This window comes from Nelusetta ayraudi, unplaced genomic scaffold (assembly GCF_046127955.1).
Source record: "Nelusetta ayraudi isolate G7.1 ecotype Tasmania unplaced genomic scaffold, CSIRO-AGI_Nayr_v1 ptg000026l, whole genome shotgun sequence".
Classification (NCBI taxonomy): domain Eukaryota; kingdom Metazoa; phylum Chordata; class Actinopteri; order Tetraodontiformes; family Monacanthidae; genus Nelusetta; species Nelusetta ayraudi.
This window is the reverse complement of record NW_027466076.1, coordinates 9,726,151-9,742,086: the sequence shown is the minus strand read 5'-3', so window position 1 is coordinate 9,742,086 and position 15,936 is coordinate 9,726,151. Positions and strand designations below refer to the sequence as shown.

The following is a 15,936-nucleotide window of genomic DNA, read 5'->3' as shown; positions in this document are numbered from 1 at the left end:
CAGCTGTTCCCACCAAGAGCAAACGCCGAGGTGAGAGTGTCAAGGGAAAACTGGCTTTTAGAGGGCAGAAACCTTGAGCGGATCCCGACTCTCAAATTGAAGACGCATGGTGACCTGTTGCAACCAGAGTCAAGAGGTCCAATGAAAGTTTCCTACTCACGTGAGACATATTTTTTACTCGTCATTGTCTTCTGCAGGTTTTCGGGGGCCAGTTTGTAGCGGTAGCTTCCTACTTCCTCACCAAAATGAAAGTATCGGGGGGGTGGTTTGAGAACGTCAGGGGCAGCTTAGAAACTTCAGACAGGAGCTTTTCAGGGTGCGTCAGCGAAATTTTACCCTTGAAATTTCAGCGATCCGGACGAACTGCAAAATTGGTGTGACGCAGGAAAACAAGCTGAGTTCAGTTCAGAGCAGCCTTCGCTGGGAGAGGCTGATCTCTTCAGACGGCAGACGGGCAACCAAGATAGTTGGCACGTCTAACATGTAGCCTGATTTTTTTTCTTTTTTCTGACTGTTTGTGCATGACTGTGTGAGAGTGTATAACCTCAACAACTCACCTCCCAACAGAAGCCATTGCTTTCTTTTCCTCGAGCAGTTTGCTCAATCGGGGGGGGAAAGGAATTTTGAAATAATATGATTCAAGTCATGACCAAACCCAGTACATTGGCGTATATTTGTTGGCAAATAAGTGATTAAGCGGAATCAAACATTCATTCCCGACAAAATGACTGATGCTAAAATTTGAAATTAGTTCCTAGCGTCTCATGACGCTCCTGGACCATTTTGAAATGTCAGTGAAATATATGCTGGGAGTCCCGGTTTACGCTTCTTCTTTGTCTACTGATCTCTTGCGGGTTACAATTCTTGTGTCACACCTCAAGCATTTCACAGTTTTGACTTTTTTTAAACATCCTTACGAGACCCTTGTCGCATCATTAGCGTCGCCGTTTGCGCGGCACCGTCGCTGGAACCTGAAGCTTTTTGGCATCTGACACTAAACGGGATGATGTGAAATGGAATTGCGAAGGGGGCCCTTGAATCCTGCGGGGATTCTTCTGGGTGTGTGAATGTGTTTGTGGCGGGAGCGCGCATCTTTAACATACATTCGCTTTAAATGCGGAGATGTTAAACACGCCGGTAAACGGCACGTTATTTCCCCAGCCGGCACTTACATGGCAACATGAACATTCATTAAGTCTTATTCACTCTGCTTTAGTTCTGTTTTTGGTCCCCAGCTTTACCTCCTGAGGGAAATAACAGCCTCCTTAGCAGGTCCCTTCCGCTTGTAAGCTAACTGTTTGTCTGCTGCTCTGCGGCGGAGCAGCTTTTACGACTTATTTCTGGAATGGTCTGTCTTAGTGTTGAGCTGATCTCTGCGTAGTGTTGCTGCAGCTAGCCAAAAAAATAATAATAATAATAAAAAATGTAAGGCCAGTAGGTGAGGATTCATGTGAAGCTAGCTGCTAGCCTACTGGCTTCCCCCCTAAATTAAAAGCTGGACAACACTTGACAACCGTGAAATTGCTACCATCTGATTCACAGCAATTCACAAATCCTTGTCTGACGTCCTGATGTCGCGCAAATATTGACTGCTCCGAAGGGCAGGCCGGGTTAAAATGTTTGGAAGTAGTTAAAAAAGAAAAAGAAAAAAGAAAAAACGGAAATCAATCTGGTTACAGTCAGATTAACGCAATCATTTATAGTTTCCTGCATCACGTAAACTCGCGGAGTGTATTTGCAACCGTGACGCTAACAACAATAGCAGTTAAATAACCTCTGCGGGGGGGGGGATACACACACATCAACATCTCTCATGCCTCTAAATATTCGAAAAATACTGATGTGACTTTGAGCTTTGCATCGTCCATTAACTTTTGGAAGGCCCTCTGTCATAAACACACACACACACACACACACACACACACACACACACACACACACACGCACTCACAATTTCTGGATTCACAAACACGCCGTCACGCCTCGCCTTTCCCCCTCCCAATCAATTTGCGACACTGTTGTCTGAAACACTCTTTAATGTTCCGCAGCTCTTTCTTCTGCCACTGCTATTTAACACACTTCTATATTATCCTCTTATCTCTCCCTCCCTCTCCCCCGTCTCCCCCCCCGCACCCCTTTATCTGCTTTGAGCAGTCGGCGGCTCGGCGACTTTGGATCTTCACATCACGCCTTGCAGATTCCAGCGGACAGGTGATTTGAGCGACACGGACACAGTGCAAACAGCCTTAGCGAGGCGGCAGCGCGGCCGGAAAAAGGCGGCCGCGCGCGTTAGCATACGCACGCAGACGGACGAGGCGCCCCCCCCCCCTCCCCCCTCTCCTGCCGGCTGACGTTATAGGTCGCGCATTGGAAATAATTGAAATGTTACACACCACCTGCACGCGCTTTCATGCAAAAAATGAAAAAAAAAACAGTAAGCTGGGGGAGACGGGAGAAGGGGCGAGAGAAAGAGGGCCGCTTTTGAAGTTGCACCGGCTGCTGTTTGACCATGTTTTGCACTTGTGTTGTGTTAATCTCGGAGAGCAGAACCCAATTTACAGAGCTGCGAGTCTATTTCACAGCTGTTTGGCCACACGCACGCACGTACACGCACGCACCCAGCGAGAGTATAAATGACGATGTATAGCTGGAGGCTCGTGACATTTAGACGCCCCTCAGATTGGCGTCCCAGGGCCGAGGCGCAGTCCGGGGGAGGGAGCGCCGTCGTGGTGCCGGACAAACCTTGAGCCAGTCGAGCTTGGGGGGCCGCCGGTGGAACGCCGAGGTTTGCGCGGGACGATGTTGTTAAAGGTTATTTTGTGTTTGGTTTGGTTTTTCTCCCCCTTCTTGAGCACGACAGGTTGTAAGACGCTTCCAACCTGTTGTGTCTTTCTGGTCCCAGTGATGCAACAGAGTTGAATAGCAAATAAATGCTAATATGAAATGTACTGTGGTATCTACTTTTACTGGGTACAGTGGGCCTTGGGGACTGAAGTGTGGGTTGGTTAGTATGTGAGAGCCTTATGTATGTTGTATGTGACCGTTTTGTATTGTGGTGTATGTTTTATGTGGGACCCCCTTGAAAACGAGATGGTGCATCTCAAGGGGCGATCAGTCTCAATACATGTGTACTTGAATCTGTACGTTGGGTTTTTAGCCCTCACCGTTCGAGATAAATAAAAACGATAAGAATCATAATCTGATTATGATTTAGACGTAGCTTCTTGCTAAATTTGATGCTTTGTTGAAGCCTCCGCAGATTTGAAAGGCATCGATAGCAAAGAGTCGATGGGGCAACATCTGTCACCAGCCTCGGAAGGGTTTCAGTGACATCACAAGGGGCTGACTTGAAGAACTTAATGCTTTAGCTAAATAAAAAAGGGATGGACTTCTGTTATTTCTTTGGAGTTCGGAGACGCTTCTAACAGAAACCATCCATCCATTAATTTTCTACTACAGCTTCTCCTGCACTCTCCTGGTCTCTTGTCTTTGTCATTTCCTCTTTTATTTTGATAGTCTCGTACTCCCTAGTTTTTCTTCCTGTCCTTTTTTTCCTGCCTTTTCTGTCCCATTTTTTTTTTTTTTTTTTTCTTACCTGTGTCCCGTTCTCAGCCCATCCCCTGATCTCCTGATTCTTCTCACTTGCGTTCCTTGTCCTTGTCTCCCTTTCTCACACCTCCGCCTGTCGCCAGTCTTTGATTTGTTTGCCTTTGAACCGTCAGGACACTTTCAGTTGGGTCTGAAACAAACAGCCTTTTTTTTCTGCAACCTGGAGTTTGTCGGGTCTCGCCGCAAAGACCAATTTGCCTCGGGTGCATGTTTTTTGGACTGTAGGCGGAGGGCGGAGAACGCTGAGAGAACCCATGCAGACGCAGTAGAACACGCAACGCCTGCACAGGGGATCCAACGCACAGAAGAAAACTTGACACTCAAGACAACATGACGACATGAGATCTTTTAAGCTCTTCACACAACTTGGTTTGGCGCCACCAACATATCTGACATTTTGACGATCCAGCCCTTTGTTCTGCACTTCATTGTGTCATTCCAAACTCTTTGGACTTGCACCATTTTGCCCCACAATTCAACTCTGGTTCAACTTCCCACTACAGGCAGCGCATCTCCTTAACTCTCTCCTTACCCGACACTCCTAAAAGAGGATGCAGAGTTAAAAAAATAAAATAAAATAAAATAAAAATACCAATGAAAACTAAAACTGACAGTTTTACATTTACATCTTAGACTAAAATCAATTAATCATGTGCAGCTTTTTTTTAATTGAATAATGAGACATTTTTGTAAGCACTGACATGCAGGTTTGGGCTTCAGAGCGTGCATCTCTCTTTCTCACACACACACACACACACACACACACATGAATACAAAGACACGCATTCACTTGCGCTCGCACAGACGGGGGAGGGGCAGAGGGAGCCGTCGACTTCATCTTAATCAGCGGCCGAGGATTTGTATTCCTGTGGAATTTTCCCGCCCCGGCTCTCTCCAGACGACGCTCGGAGCGGGGGAGGTGGGCAGTTGGGCGGTGGTGGGGCGTGGGAAGAGAGCACAAGGGGAGGCGGCTTACCTGAGATGATGGAGGCGTGTCGGAATTCCTCGGAAAAATGGATTGGCTCGTAGGGAGACGTCTCATAAAAGGCCTCGCCTGGAAAACAGCAGCACAACGGAGAGAGGCATTGAGCTCGCGGCTGCCAAACCCGCAAACATCCCACTGTACCTCGCAGACAGATGAATGAAAAGTTTCTGTCGGGAGTTGGAGCAGCAAACAAGGGGTGGGATGAACTGATAAAATAAATAAAAATTTTTAAAAAAATCAAGCAACTACTCACACCAGATGTGTCGCAGTGAGGGAAGGAAGCAACGCACAGAGAGCGATTCAGGGTAAATAGCAATTATGGGTCTTTTCTTTTTCTTTTGTCTTTTTTTTCTTTTTTTCCTTTTTTTCTTTTCTTTTTTTTCTTTTGATGGGGAATTATGGGTAAAAAGGAGGTGACAGCGGACGAAGCATAGACGGGTTCCATAAACAGGAAGTCATTTTTATTTTTTTTTAAATCACAAGCTCGAGTCAAAAAAACAAAAACCCAAATGGAATCCGAGCGCACAAAGATAACACACATCCTTATTTTACTTTCCGTAGGAGTTTTCAGCTGCCGGGAATCGTTGTCTTTGGAGCGTGGGGGGAAAAAAAACAACAGCAGAGATACTGATTCTGATTACTTCCTAACCTGCCTTCGTGTTATTTACAACTTTTCTTCCCAAATCACACTTCCAAAACCCGAGAGATGACAGTTTCATGACTAGAAGGCAGACCAAGCGGCCAACTTGGAGAGTTTTTCCTGGAGCGTCTTGGCACCGTGATTAAAAAAAATAAATAAATAAATACTTTACAGCAAATCATTCGGAATTCTGATGATGAGACCGCAGTTAACATCGACGAGGATGTGTTTATTTCATTGTACGTCATCTGCATATTTGGTCATTTAAACCTGCTTTGTATTTTTCTTAAAATTAAACCTTATGTGACTTCATCTCCTGGAACTCCTGGATCATCATCATCATCATCATCATCATGATCATCATCAAAAAAAACCTTCAATTTAAGGTCCTTCCATTATGAGACCTGCCAGCGATGTTCCCATGCAACGCCTTACAGATAAAGTCTTTGAAAGACACTGAAAAAGAAATTCCGAAAGTTTTCGGGGGGGGGGCGGGGGAACGTAAATAAATGTGAACCGTCCCTCGACAACATCATCACGTCGGGCCGAAGCCTGCGAGACTCCCAGCTGTCAGCGGAGACGCCGTGTGCTCCCCTCTGCGCGCGCCAAGGACAAACAAACCAAAGTGCCCGAACTTGGCGACAGTAAACCGCAGGTAGAAACTGAGCGGAGCGCGGCGAGTCGGCGTGAATTAAACGAGCAGCACTTTGGCTGATTGCAGCTCCCGCTGGAACGGCCTGTGCCGAGCAGGCTCTGAATGGACTCCGGGGGGAGAGAATTAACTCGGAGCGTTTTTGCACGTTTTGGAGCAGGAAGAAATGTCGCCGCGTGTTTGTCCTCGCTGGGATTGCTCTGACATGTTGAACACAACATGTCAGAGCATGAGTTTGACACAGGTGAGGTGGAGATTAAAAGTGGAATTAAACGCTGCAAAATGAAGAACTGGGTACCGGGGTAATGGCTAGATGGTGTCAAAGATTCGTAAGGAAGTGACCTAGATTCTTTCCGACTCTCGTCGGAAGTAGCTCTGAGTAGCTGAGGGTCCACTGCAAGCATGAATTAAATAAAAATCAATGAATCAACGGTTAGGTTTAGGAACAGGACTCGGGTGACGGTTAGGGTTAGGATTGGGGTCCAAGTCAGTGGTTAGGTTTAGGATAAGGCCCCAAAGTAGCCAAAAAAACCTATCTGGCCCTGAAAGCATTTTTCCCATAGACCGCAACACAAAAAGAAAGGCCTCTGAAACAGATGAAGGAACGACTGTGACCTGAAACGAGGTTCGGAACAAATCTATTTACTGCACATTTTTCAGTCATTGTTTTAAAAAGGCGAGAAAGTTTCTCCATGGCAACTGCACATCCTTCAGTCTTGACGAGATAAGTGGACGTTGCACGTTGCTGATCATAGACGTGGTCTTGGAGATATCGAGTAGACATTGAAACCTCAGCGCCGCAACCCTCCTCGTCTCCACTCAAGTAATTTTTTTTTGCTTTTTTTGTGCAGGAGAGACCAAACCAAACTGATGAAAAAACATTTTTTCTTTTTTATGAACACTGGATTTTTCAATAGTATTTTTTCCACGATTCTGATGAAATGATGGCGAAGGTGCTGGAGTGGTCCTCCAGCGTCCCTGAGGCTGCTGGTACATCTGCTGTCTGCAAACCAAAGTGGCGTCAGGTAGAGTGGGTGGCCCGCGTGAATGAGACAAGGTCTGCCAACGGCTGCTCAATGTGAACTCCAGGACATGTTAAAAAAAAAAAAAAAAACTTCCTTCGACAGACTATAATATTTTCTGTGTGCTTTTTTTTTTTTTTTTTTACACCGACATGTATGCACCCATTTTGGACGTTCTCAGGGGACCAGGGGCCAATCACACACCCTTGTACATCCTGGGCCAGACTTCACTTTCTCATGACCCAACCACCGACTAAAGGGACCAGATTTTTTTTTTTTTTGAACAGTTTTGTCCTGGTTGGGGGCTGAACTCTTGGAACAACATCTTACTGGATTGTGAACGTGCTTGCTGTTGCAGCTCAATTGTTTCGTAATCTATTGTAAGAGCCCTCCGTACTCAAAAGCGATATATATTTTTTAAAAGTTCATTTCAATACAAACAAAAGTGTCTGCACATTTCTGGTTCCATACCGAAAGTCCTGAATCACTCGATCTTGTCAACAGTTGCAGAAAAATTCTGAAGTATTATCTGGCACAATGATTAAGGAAGTTAGGGTTAAAAAAAAGAAAAATGAGAGAAATTTCAGAATGTGGGACCTGAATAAGGAAAATAGGTTGCTACTTTTTTGCCAACAAAGTTATTTTTCGAAATGTTTCCTCTGAACCCTGAAATAACTGTGGATTGCAACAATGGATAAACTCGGGACTGTATAGAAGAAAGGAGAGCAGCCTTATGGCGAGATCATGAAAATGGCAGGTTGTTAAGGCGGCCCCGCACATTATTTCTGCATGCGCTGCTTTTGTTGTCACGGACTGCGTGCGTCTGCAGTAGCTATGCTCTCTCTCTCTCTCTCTCTCTCTCTCTCACTCTCTCCCTCTCTCTCTCTCTTTCCCACACATTTCAGGATTACGAAATGCATCGAGTCGGCTCGAAAGATGGGACGGGAGGCCGTCTGACTTTCTTTTCATGTTTCGCCAGCGTGCAGAAGATTCTGTTTGTTTGTTCTTCAGTGTCGGAGGAACGGGGAGGAAACGCTTGAGCCTTTTTATTGCTCTATTATAAAAATAATAGCATTTATTGCACTCTGCGCCCGGCGGATGTGTGTGTGTGTGTGTGTGTGTGCGCGTAACCTCAGCACTAGCCTGTTGCCTTTGACTGATTGCGTGGCGTTTACATCATGGGGCTTAGAAACGAGTTTGCCGCTCGTCTCGCTTCAAAGCCGCATGAATTTTGCCACAAAAGCAGCCACATGTGCTCATCTTTAATGTTACCTGGTCATGTCGCCTTTCTCTCCCCCAACGCCCCCCCCCCCCTCCGCCCCCCCTTTTGCTACGTGTCACATCGACTCCAGAGGCACAGCTTTTTTCCTTCCTAAACTTCCTTTGTAACATCACAGTGCGCCACTGACTTTGAACCAGTAGGTGGGAAAAAAGCTGCGTAGCGCAAGCTAACGTTTGCTCCACCCGTCAGACTGCTGTCGCGGAACCGTCTGCTAACGAGGTGATAGCGTGGGACGCAAAACTTGCAATTGAGTCGACGTGTCGCTATTCAATATAGTATGAAAGCCGGCTATTTGCATGCAGTTTGCATGTTCTTTTAGTGCAATAATAGGCAACTCTAAAGTGATTGTTGGCAGATGTTTGTTCCCCTTTGTTGACCCTCAGATGAACCGGTGACTTATTTATCTTAGCTGCATTGAGCACCTGGCCAAGATGCAGCAAAAGAGCAAGACACAATAGTCCGCACATATAAATGTGCTTCTCTGATCAAAAAAGAATAAAATAATGTAACATATTTACCATACTCTACAATACATACATACATACATACATACCATAGAATTCAAATCCCATTTTGATTCAATGTGCAGATGATTTGTGTCCCACTTTTCTCTCTCGAAAGAACAACACGTGATCCAGTGACCTATTCCTCATGCAAGAAGTTGGCCTCCATTTTCGACCCTGTACTGTTTCACACCGGGCCGGAACGTCGGGCGACGGCGGCGGCGGCGGCGGCGGCGACTCAGCAAACAGCAGAGAGCGCCGCGGCGACGGACGCATGAGCCAAGCGTCGCCTCGGTTGATCAAACAGCCTGTTTTCCTTTTCACTCCTAACAGGAAATGGTCTGAGGATTAGGGGCTAGATTGCTTCCAACAAGCTACATTTCCTTTATCCTTCAGGTAAACAGCCCGCAGGGAGACTGGCTTATTCACGCCGCATTCGCAGGCAGCTTTACATTTTCACTGACATCTCCTGGAACGCGGCAGGGTTTTTTTTTTTCCGCCGTGCCAGAGTCTCGGCAGCAAAGCGACAAGGTTGTTTCCTTCTCTTTTTTTTCCCCCTGCTCACTTGGGTGGTTTGTTTTTAATCTTGTTGCGCGACACGTTACCGTGCCACTGATTTCTTGCGGTCTCGCCCTATTTTTCATTTTTGTTTATTTGTTTTATTTATTTATCTGTTTATTTATTTATTTATTTATTTTCCTCAGCAGTCATTTGCCACCCGGGAGCATTTGTCTGCCATTTAGCGGTGACGTGGCCTCCCACTATGCTCGACTGGCACGGCTCCCTGCCTACAGTTACAGAGCTGAGATCATCATGTCCTGAGAGCCTTGGCTAATTTAGTCCCGCAGTAAAACAGTGTACTGCGCGAGAGACAAACAAGTCTGACGCAGACTACTGGAGCTACAAATAAAGCTACAAATAAACAGAACAAGGGGAGAATAAAAGGAGGTGATATGTCACGGTGGGCGTATTTTCTCTGGGAAAAAACGTTTCTTAGGATAATAAAGGGGTCGACAGTGGCGACGGCGCCCCTGTAAATAAACACTGGGTGTGCGCGCGGAATGGCTGTGACTTTTTTTTTTTTTTTTTTTACTCAAGGGTAATGCGTATAGATTATTGCTGATGGCAGATGAAAGGAGCTCGAAAAGAAGGAGGGGAGAAAAAAAAATCAGGTGGAAGCGCTGACTGAAGTGCAGCTCGCAGTCTCCAATTACAGGCGGGCAGATGCTTTTTGCACCGTTAACAGGGAGGAGACGCAGTCCCGGGATTTTCACACCCATATTGGGCGATTTCAGCTGACAGCACTCGTTCTGGAGCGGTGCGAACTTTACACAAAGGCGAGGAGAGCGCGGAGGAGCGGTGGGCGGACGGGCGTCTGGGCCGTGGCGATGGGCGCCGGGCGTTTCAGAGCCACTCATTCTTGCGATGTTGGTGGCAGTGTGGTCGCAGAACTGCGCTCGGGATTATAGAAATGTCTCTCACTGAAGACCTGCGTCTCTGACAGGGTCTTTGGCTAATAAAGTTTCAGCTCCCAAAGCAGGGTTTCCGCCTAATACGAATCACCTGAGTACAGAAGAGCATCCACAGGCGCAACGTTCTACCGACAGCTGTGGCAAACATGACACATCACAATGACGTTTGGACGGGGAAGTGGGTGATTCCAACCTGTTCGAACCTCTGAGGACGAGTCCAGGTTGACTGTAGCAAAGCATGACGTGGACCCCAAACTGTCTCTGCCTACAGGACACGCCCGCAAAACTCCCATTTTGGTAGAATGTTCAGTGGGTCGCTCAGTTCCTGCAGGGCCTGATGACATCTGCGGCATGTGGCTTAAAATTCTGTTTTCTACGTCCATGTGTCTGCCCAAAGAAGCCAGCAAGGAAAAAACATCTCAACAAAAACTTGTTACCCAAACACACAGGGCCAAAATGTCTGCAAATGATTAGGTGAAATGCCATACTAAATATGTTAATGCATGGAAAAAAAAAACCCACTTGCAGTCTAAAGTCAATGCACAAAAAAAGCCAAAAAAGCACACAGTACGAACTTTCTTGGTGAAAGAAGTAAACAAGTAAAGAATTCCAGTCGATTAAAAAGAAAAAATGGGGCAGAGAATAAAATGGAGAAAAGTTCCCTTCTGCTTTTCTGTCCTTTCTACATTGAAACCCAGCTTTAAACCAAGCCCTGGCTTTTATGCTGATGACACACCGTGGAAGCGCTTAATCGGGCAAACTGATCTCGAGCAAGAACAATGGCCGGTGGGAGTGTGATATTACTGTCTGCAGTGACTTTGTTGTGTTCTAAATGGAAACGGCAGGAGGTAAACTGGAAGGTGAGCTGTTGGATAAACGATGATATCACCATCTGGTCTAGAAAATTTGATCAGATGGTGACAAAAAGACACTTTTATTCACCGTATAAGTCAAACATTTTCAACTGGTTCTGGCGCTATAGCCTTATTAGGCTGTTTGACTGCTTGTTAAAGTTCTTTGTGATGAGGCTTTTAGTCTCCTCACACAGTCCCCATTCAGACAGACAGGCAGTAAAAAAAAAATTTTTTAAAAAAAAGCTCCCTATTGTGGTTATTAACGATAAGAAGGTTTCCACCGAACTGCCACACACGTTCTCTAAAATATGTTCCGCTTGGAGCAGCAGACCCCTGCCGGGCCGGTTTAATTGGGCACTATGTGTTTACTGCAATCCAGCAGTTTGATTTGAAAGCCTTAAAATGAAATACAATAAAAAAAAAATAACTTGCATATATTCTTTAAAGGGTCACCTTCTTGCTGAGGCATGCTCCACTTTCGCCTCTAAATCCCCAGGACTGTTTCGCTGGGCGACTCTCGGTACATTACACCATACTTGACGGTGGCTCCCTCTCTGCTCTAATACATGCACCGTGTCGCACTGTGTGTAAGACATGGAGTCTTACGGCAGAAGCCTCCTTCTTATCTATAATGTAGCGTGTAGCCTCTAATGCCCGCCTGCAAAGTGAGTGAGTGGATGGATGGGTGGGTGGGTGAGCGAGTGAGCAAACTTATTAAGGTAAACTTTATGGTCCCGAATGGGAAATTGTGTATTCGACTCGCACTGCAACATAGCTGCAAAGCTGCCGCATTGCTGGTAAAGTAAGCAACATGATTTCTTGCTTGTGCAGCCCCAACTGTACAAGACATACTGTAAGCGACCAGATGATACAACGGCATACCCATGCACTGTTGGACGAATGATTGAGTGAATCAGCTTTTGCAAAAAAAAAAAACTAACACAGCTTACCTTGAAAATGAGCACAAAACTAACCAAATTATAAAGACAAGTCTAACATAAGTGTCATCATAGGACGCTTATAGGACTCATGTCCCAAATTTGAAGAAACGTCACAATAGCAGCCGAGCTCCGCCGTCGAGACGCAACATCTACTTATGCATTTTCGCAGGACGCTTGTGCCAGTAGATCGGCAGCAGACTGTGAAATGCTCAGTCCGTCTGGCACCATCAAACCATCTTGCATTCAAAGTCACTTAAATCTGATGCTTGAACTTCAGCGAGTCGTCTTCACAGCGGCCACATCCGAGGAATGCAGCTGCTGCCGTGCAACATGGCGATTGAGCCATATGTGTTCCCGAGCGTTCGAACTCAATAAATGATGGCCGTCGTGTCAGACTGCTGGTATGAATCTCTAAAAATGAACGCTGTGCATTAATACAGAAACTAATTTCAATTTGTCTGAGGGATTTTTTTTTTTTCTTCTTCTTTTTTTTTTTTCTTTTCAAATAAAAGCAAATGAGATTGTCAAGAACCGCCGGCAATCGCTGTGGAGAATGCGCCACTTACGTCATCTCGCTTAGTCCTGGATTAGACCCTCATTGTTTTATTTTAAGCTTCACTACCGCAGATGTGCGCCCGCGCCGCGCGAGGCACCTTCAAGTCCCGCCGAGTGAGACGCTGCGCCGCCAGCGGACCGCTAATCCGGCCCGGGGACGAGGCGGAGGAGTTGGGGGTGGAGGTGGAGGTGAAGGTGAGGCGGCAGCGACGATAAACAGGGCCGGATGTTTATGCATGAGGCTGCAGCGGGCGCGGCTGACACGCACTGATCGGGTCGCACGGGGAGAAGGGCTGTCGTCGCTGCGCGCCGAGCATTTTCACACGCTTCGCACGAGCGCATTTGTGTTTTTAGGGCCTTGCGATGTCACAGGAAGGCGTTTGCGTGTCCCATTCAGAGCCCTCCACTCAAACAGAGACAATATGCTTGATCTGGTTTTGTACGAGCTTCAATAAATAAACATGTTCTCTCAAGTCTTGTTTTGCGATAAACAAAAGCCACAACCTTGCGAGATAAACTTTTCATTTTTTGCTTTTCTGAATAAAACCAGCGTTTGAATGGAGTCGAAAGTGCGCCGAGCATCCTCGAGCGGTTTTCCTTGAAAAACAAAAACAAACAAAAAAATACCTTGCGAACCATAAAACCGAATGGTGGGAAACAAAGCTCGGGCAAGCTCCAGAACATCCCGTGAAATATTATTCTTATTCAATGAGGGCAAAAACACACACTGGCCCACTCGCCTGTAGCCTCCAACCCATCTTTTAAACATGTGCTCCAGATCTAATGCGCCTTTTAAATACAAACTATCCTCATATTCACATGTTCTGTGCTCCATCCCAAGTTCAGTCTTTGAAACGGGGCCCCAAATATTTTACACACGTTTCATTGACATTCTCCTTAAAGTTTGGGGTCACTGACTTATTTGTTGCAATGGACTCCGTTCCAACCAACCTCATGAAATAATCTACTGGAAAGCTCTAAGAACATTACTGGTGCAGGGAAATCAGTATGGATGTGCTGAACACATACGGGATGGCTTTGACAGCTGCAGCCTAATTAATTCCGTGTGATTGTAGAGAATGAATATCAAGTGTGCAATATGCGGCCGTCATTACAGAGGTTGAATGCTTTACAATTGCTTAAAAAAAAAAAAAAAATGGAAATATTTCTAAAGCAAAGCTTTGTATTATGATCACACTTAGTTGTGTTTGCTAAACCACAGAAGAGTAAACAAAGCATCACGGTTTATATTTTAGGCTCTTTAAATCAGCCTTGGTTGATTCTGTTGGTACAGACTTTTGCACACTTGGAATTCTCTCAATCACTTTCAATCAGACAACGGAAATGGTTTTCATCAAACACTACCCACACCTTGACTGATTTCCGTGAACTCGTAATGATTGCAGAGCACTCAAGATCATCATTTGAAAAAAAAAAACCCTGGTTATTATGGCATTCAATGCAGAAATGAGTCGGTGACTCCAAATGAACGAATGAGCGGTGTGTTGTGTCCACTTTTAGTCGCTTTAGGGAAACGTGGCTGGTAAGATATTCGTGGCAGCAGATGTTTGGACCACTTCAGCGTGTGTTGGGTTCCTCGAGGATGCTTTTCGAATTTGGACTGATTGCCAAGCAAAGCCTGTCAAAGAAAGCACCCCACCCTCGAACTGCCACTGCGGCGCCAGTTTACTTATTTATTTTTTTTCCCCTCAAAATGGCAGTGAGAGCGACAACTTGAGGGGAAGTTTCCCTCTGCTCTCGGCTCGGAAAATCTTCGCCCGCCGCCAGCCTTGTTGAGCGCCGCTCGTGTTCGCGTGTCAAGGAGGGTCTGACGAGCTGGATTTTGAGGGGCTTGTAAAGCCGAGGCCACTCCCCCCTCTCCCCTTTCCCTCCTCTTTTAATTATTCCTGACAAAACAGGCGAGAGTGGATAACCTTTCGGAAAACGCCTCCGCCTAAACACGTGTCTCCGCTAGTTATTTAACTTCCTGTCAAAACCGCCCTTTGTCGTCTGACTGCGTGCCGCTAAATCAGTGTCCCACCTCTTTGTCTCTTTGGCTTCATCTTCATTTAAGTGAAGGGGCCATTATCCGCGCCTGACAGCGGCACGGCTCCGAGCGCGGCGCATGATACGAGCCGATTGTTCCCACTTCTTGTCGCGCTCGCTAGTTATTTTGTTTTATTTATTTATTTATTTATTTATTTATTTATTTTTTCGTTTTGTTTTGGTTTTTTTTTGGGGGGGGGATGTTTGGGAGATGGGGGTTCAGAAGCAACGGAAAGTCCTGCTGACTGCCTCCTCGGCAACAAAAACTAGTGACGTCCGATATTGACTTTTTTACTGATATCCGATATCCCGATATTGTCCAACTCCTAATTTCCGATACCGATATCAACCGATACCGATATATCCGGTCATGCAATTAAAACATTATGGCTAATTTGTATTATGATGTCCCGCAAGATGTAGAGATAATGATAAATGTAACAACTTTAACAGAGATTTTCCAAATAAAAATAAACATTCTGGTCAAAATAATAATCGTTAGTTACGAACAAGCTATTTTGTTAGCAGCCAGCCACCACTGAAACCACTCTGCTGGAACACGTGCGCCGCTTGCTGTTACGCTTTGATGCAGTTTGATGACATCATCAAGCGTAGTTGAGACAAGCAGAGTAAAGTATTGTTATTTACTATTTAGTAATACCAGGAAATTAGAAGAATTCATTCTTTGGCATGACTACTAAATTTCCCAATAACGATATCTTCCGACATTAATTTTTAATGCCATTATCGGCCCATAATATCGGACTTCCCTAACAAAAACACGCCAGATGTCCCATCCACCCGCCTGATCCTCAACTCATTCTGGATCTTAGCCAAAACAATCTGTTGACAACTTGCCAGCTGTTTGGATTCACTCCATAATCTACTCACTCATCTTAGAGTTTTTTCCATCTTCCAACGCTTAGAAAATTAACCCCTGATTTTTTTTTTTTTAAACACAGAATTCAAAGGCCTTTTTTTTCCAGAACGTCATCTGACTGCCTCCCATTCCAAGGCGCCTATTAGTGCGTTTTCCGCAGAAATGTCAAGCCAATATTAAGTGACCTTCTGGAGAATTCACTTTTAAAGATGAACATGAATAAATTAATAAAAGAGGCATTGTGTTGCTATTAAGCAATGTAATGCAAATTAGCGCGGCTACATAAAGTGCTGTCACGTCGTGGGATGCCGACACTACTTGGCGTCGTCATCCCAAGCGGAGGCAAAAAACACACGCAGCATGGTCACCATTTACCCAGCAAAGCTGTTTTACATGTGCAACACTCGCAAGTTTTTCTTTAAAAACTTGAAAAAATGCTACACGATCGGGAATTAAGTTAGGTGCATAAATTTAAAAAAATGGTAAAAATAAAAC

General features: G+C 45.5%; 1 protein-coding gene across 1 annotated transcript in view; it reads right to left on the bottom strand.

Moving 5' to 3' along the window:
- The window catches only part of gfra2b (GDNF family receptor alpha 2b), a 90,073-nt gene that overhangs the window by 47,674 nt on the left and 26,463 nt on the right, over positions 1–15,936 (bottom strand). Inside the window, exon 3 of the mRNA XM_076029776.1 lies at positions 4,586–4,663. Within this exon, the coding sequence (XP_075885891.1) occupies positions 4,586–4,663 (78 nt within the window). The remainder of the gene's footprint in view (positions 1–4,585; positions 4,664–15,936) is intronic.